Raw genomic sequence first — 2512 nt, 5'->3', positions numbered from 1 at the left:
AAATTATGCATAATTAAAACTACAGTCACCCTAACTACAAAGAACCTTTTGTACAAATGAAAGGTTCCATGTAACCATCAATGACAATACAGAACCATTATTTTTAAAAGTCTAGTATCCTTGAACAAAGATGAATTTAGGCTTTTGCCCACACAGCAAGATTAAATGGATGCGATGACAGGTTTAGATCCAGAGTATTTGAATCACAGCTATTTGGCATGGAACTGAGAAACTCTACTCAGTAAGTTATCCCACACCAGCAAGTTTAGGCATCACCTGTCACACCTCAAAGTGATACTTTGGCATTCGAAAGATACAGAGATAAGAATGGCCTAAATCAATCACAAAGATCTTAAGCATGAACAAACACATGCTCAGTGGCATGGAACCAACTAGAAAACAAGAGCATTTTCTTAGAAAGGCTGAGACCCTGAAAGGCAAACTTACTTTATTACCAAGCTTTTCTCATTAAGAAATTAATATTTAATTTAACGGCTAAATTAAGCAGTGTCTCAATTTTTGGTTGTTGTATATATATATATATATTAATATAATTTATTTAGTTTTTTTATTGATATGCTAGATTATTGTTATAGAAATATTACAGAATATTGCACAAGAAATAAAAAGACATGCCAATTTAAATGTACAATTGCAACACTTTATTATATACCGAATGCCCTTTTACCCACCCAAGCACACTACACACACACACACACACACACACACACACACACACACACACACACACACACACACACACACACACACACACACACACACACACACACACACACACACACACACACACACACACACACACACACACAGAGTGAGAGAGATATACAGATATAGGCTATGCAGTTCACAAGTTACATGTATATTCGACTAAAACATCAAAAAAGAGAAAAAAGTATATCAAAAGTATACAAAGTATAAAAAGGATTCATTGTGGAGAATGGAAACAATTCACAGTTCGTACATTCATATTGTTCTAATACAATGAACAGAAGCAAACCAATACAGTTCATTATGAACCTCGGCATGAAGATAGTAATTCAGTCTGATGTAGAAAATATATGAATCAGCAGGAGTGATGTTATAAAGTACATTTTATAGTGTATTGGTCTAATACACGTTTTCTTTGTGTGTGGTTAAAAATACAACAGTTTCGTCTGCTGTGGCATGATCAAATCTGTCTCAGAAACTCGTACACTACATAGTGCCTGTGTTTTTCTTATCTATTTTCTGCCTGAGTTCTTGCACCCAGTGTTGTCTTGGATCAGCACAGAGCGTCTTTGATTTCCTCAGCTTAAAACTGTTTGGAGACCAGAAAAAGAAAAATCAAAAAGACATACATATCTCTGCAACTGTGGCTGTAAAATTGCTGTGTAAAAGCTGCATAATACAACCCAGTGTTACTGGTACCATGAATTCCAGCTTTCCAAGTGTTTGTGTTTTATGTGCTTGATTTAAAATACTCACACAATAGCAGGAATGTTACATCCTCCATCTGTTTCCTGTATTCTGTAACTCACTATATTTCTTCTCAAGGACTTCCTCACCCCTACAATGTACTTTAAACAGCAGTTTTCATAGGAACCTGAGAATAAATCAAAATTATATATTAAGTTAAGTTTGCATTAAGTTTGATTCTGTGATTTTAAATAATATTCTTGTCTTATAAAACCATTAATTTTCTTACCATTCTATTTTTCTATTTTATTTTTATATCTATTTATGAAAAAGCACGCTTCATCACTCTTTCTTCATTTATCATTTTTAATTTCCTGTTAAACCCTTGTATAAAAAAGCTGAAATGATTTAGAAACTGACCAGTTATTTGTATATATTTATGCAAATATACATAATTATTTTTAACTGTATATTTAATATTACTAAATTAATATCACATTTTCAATGCATAATTGAAGTGATCTTACTTTAATAATAAGTTCTTACCTTGTGCCACACTGGGATACATGCAAGCCAACAGCAGGAGAAAAACCAGGATTTGAAACTTCATGGCTGAATGCTGTGTATAAGCTGCAAGAAAAGACAAGGAAATGTTTAGTATAAGCAGTTTTGCATTTCATTATGTGCATCCACCAGCCAATGTATATAATAAATAACATGAGGCTTTAATGTGCTGAATAATAGCTAGACCGCATGTCTCATCTTACCTCAGAGGTTCTCAGAAGAATGATGTTTTTCTTCACGGCTAAAGCTGCTCTTATCTCCTCCTCTGCTTAGTTAACACTTTTTATAGCAACAAAACCTGATCCTTAGCCACGCCCCCTGTCACATTTTGCCTAGATTTTACATTCTACTGCATTAGACGCTGTTAAAAAAGTGGATCCTGTTGATTGACTTTCAGTATTGTTTTAACAAATTGCAATTGACTTAAGAGTTCCCTGCACTACAGTCATAAAGAGGATACCTGAAGCGATATCTCTAATATCTTAAACCTCTATATTTGGTCAGTAGGGAGATGTTTTAGTGTGAGGGATGG

General features: G+C 34.0%; 1 protein-coding gene across 1 annotated transcript; it reads right to left on the bottom strand.

Moving 5' to 3' along the window:
• Nucleotides 1-639: 639 nt before the first annotated feature.
• On the bottom strand, nucleotides 640-2046 carry ccl25b (chemokine (C-C motif) ligand 25b). The gene is made up of 3 exons (XM_082155426.1): nucleotides 1963-2046; nucleotides 1486-1603; nucleotides 640-1318 (listed from the first exon to the last, which is right to left on the bottom strand). Exons 1-3 carry the CDS (start codon nucleotides 2024-2026, stop codon nucleotides 1216-1218), a joined length of 285 nt encoding a protein of 94 aa, XP_082011552.1. The 5' UTR covers nucleotides 2027-2046; the 3' UTR covers nucleotides 640-1215.
• Nucleotides 2047-2512: the final 466 nt, after the last annotated feature.

This window comes from Leuciscus leuciscus (assembly GCF_965113295.1).
Source record: "Leuciscus leuciscus genome assembly, chromosome: 23".
Lineage (NCBI taxonomy): Eukaryota > Metazoa > Chordata > Actinopteri > Cypriniformes > Leuciscidae > Leuciscus > Leuciscus leuciscus.
The sequence above is the reverse complement of the archived record's forward strand: the minus strand, read 5'-3'. Positions and strand labels throughout refer to the sequence as shown.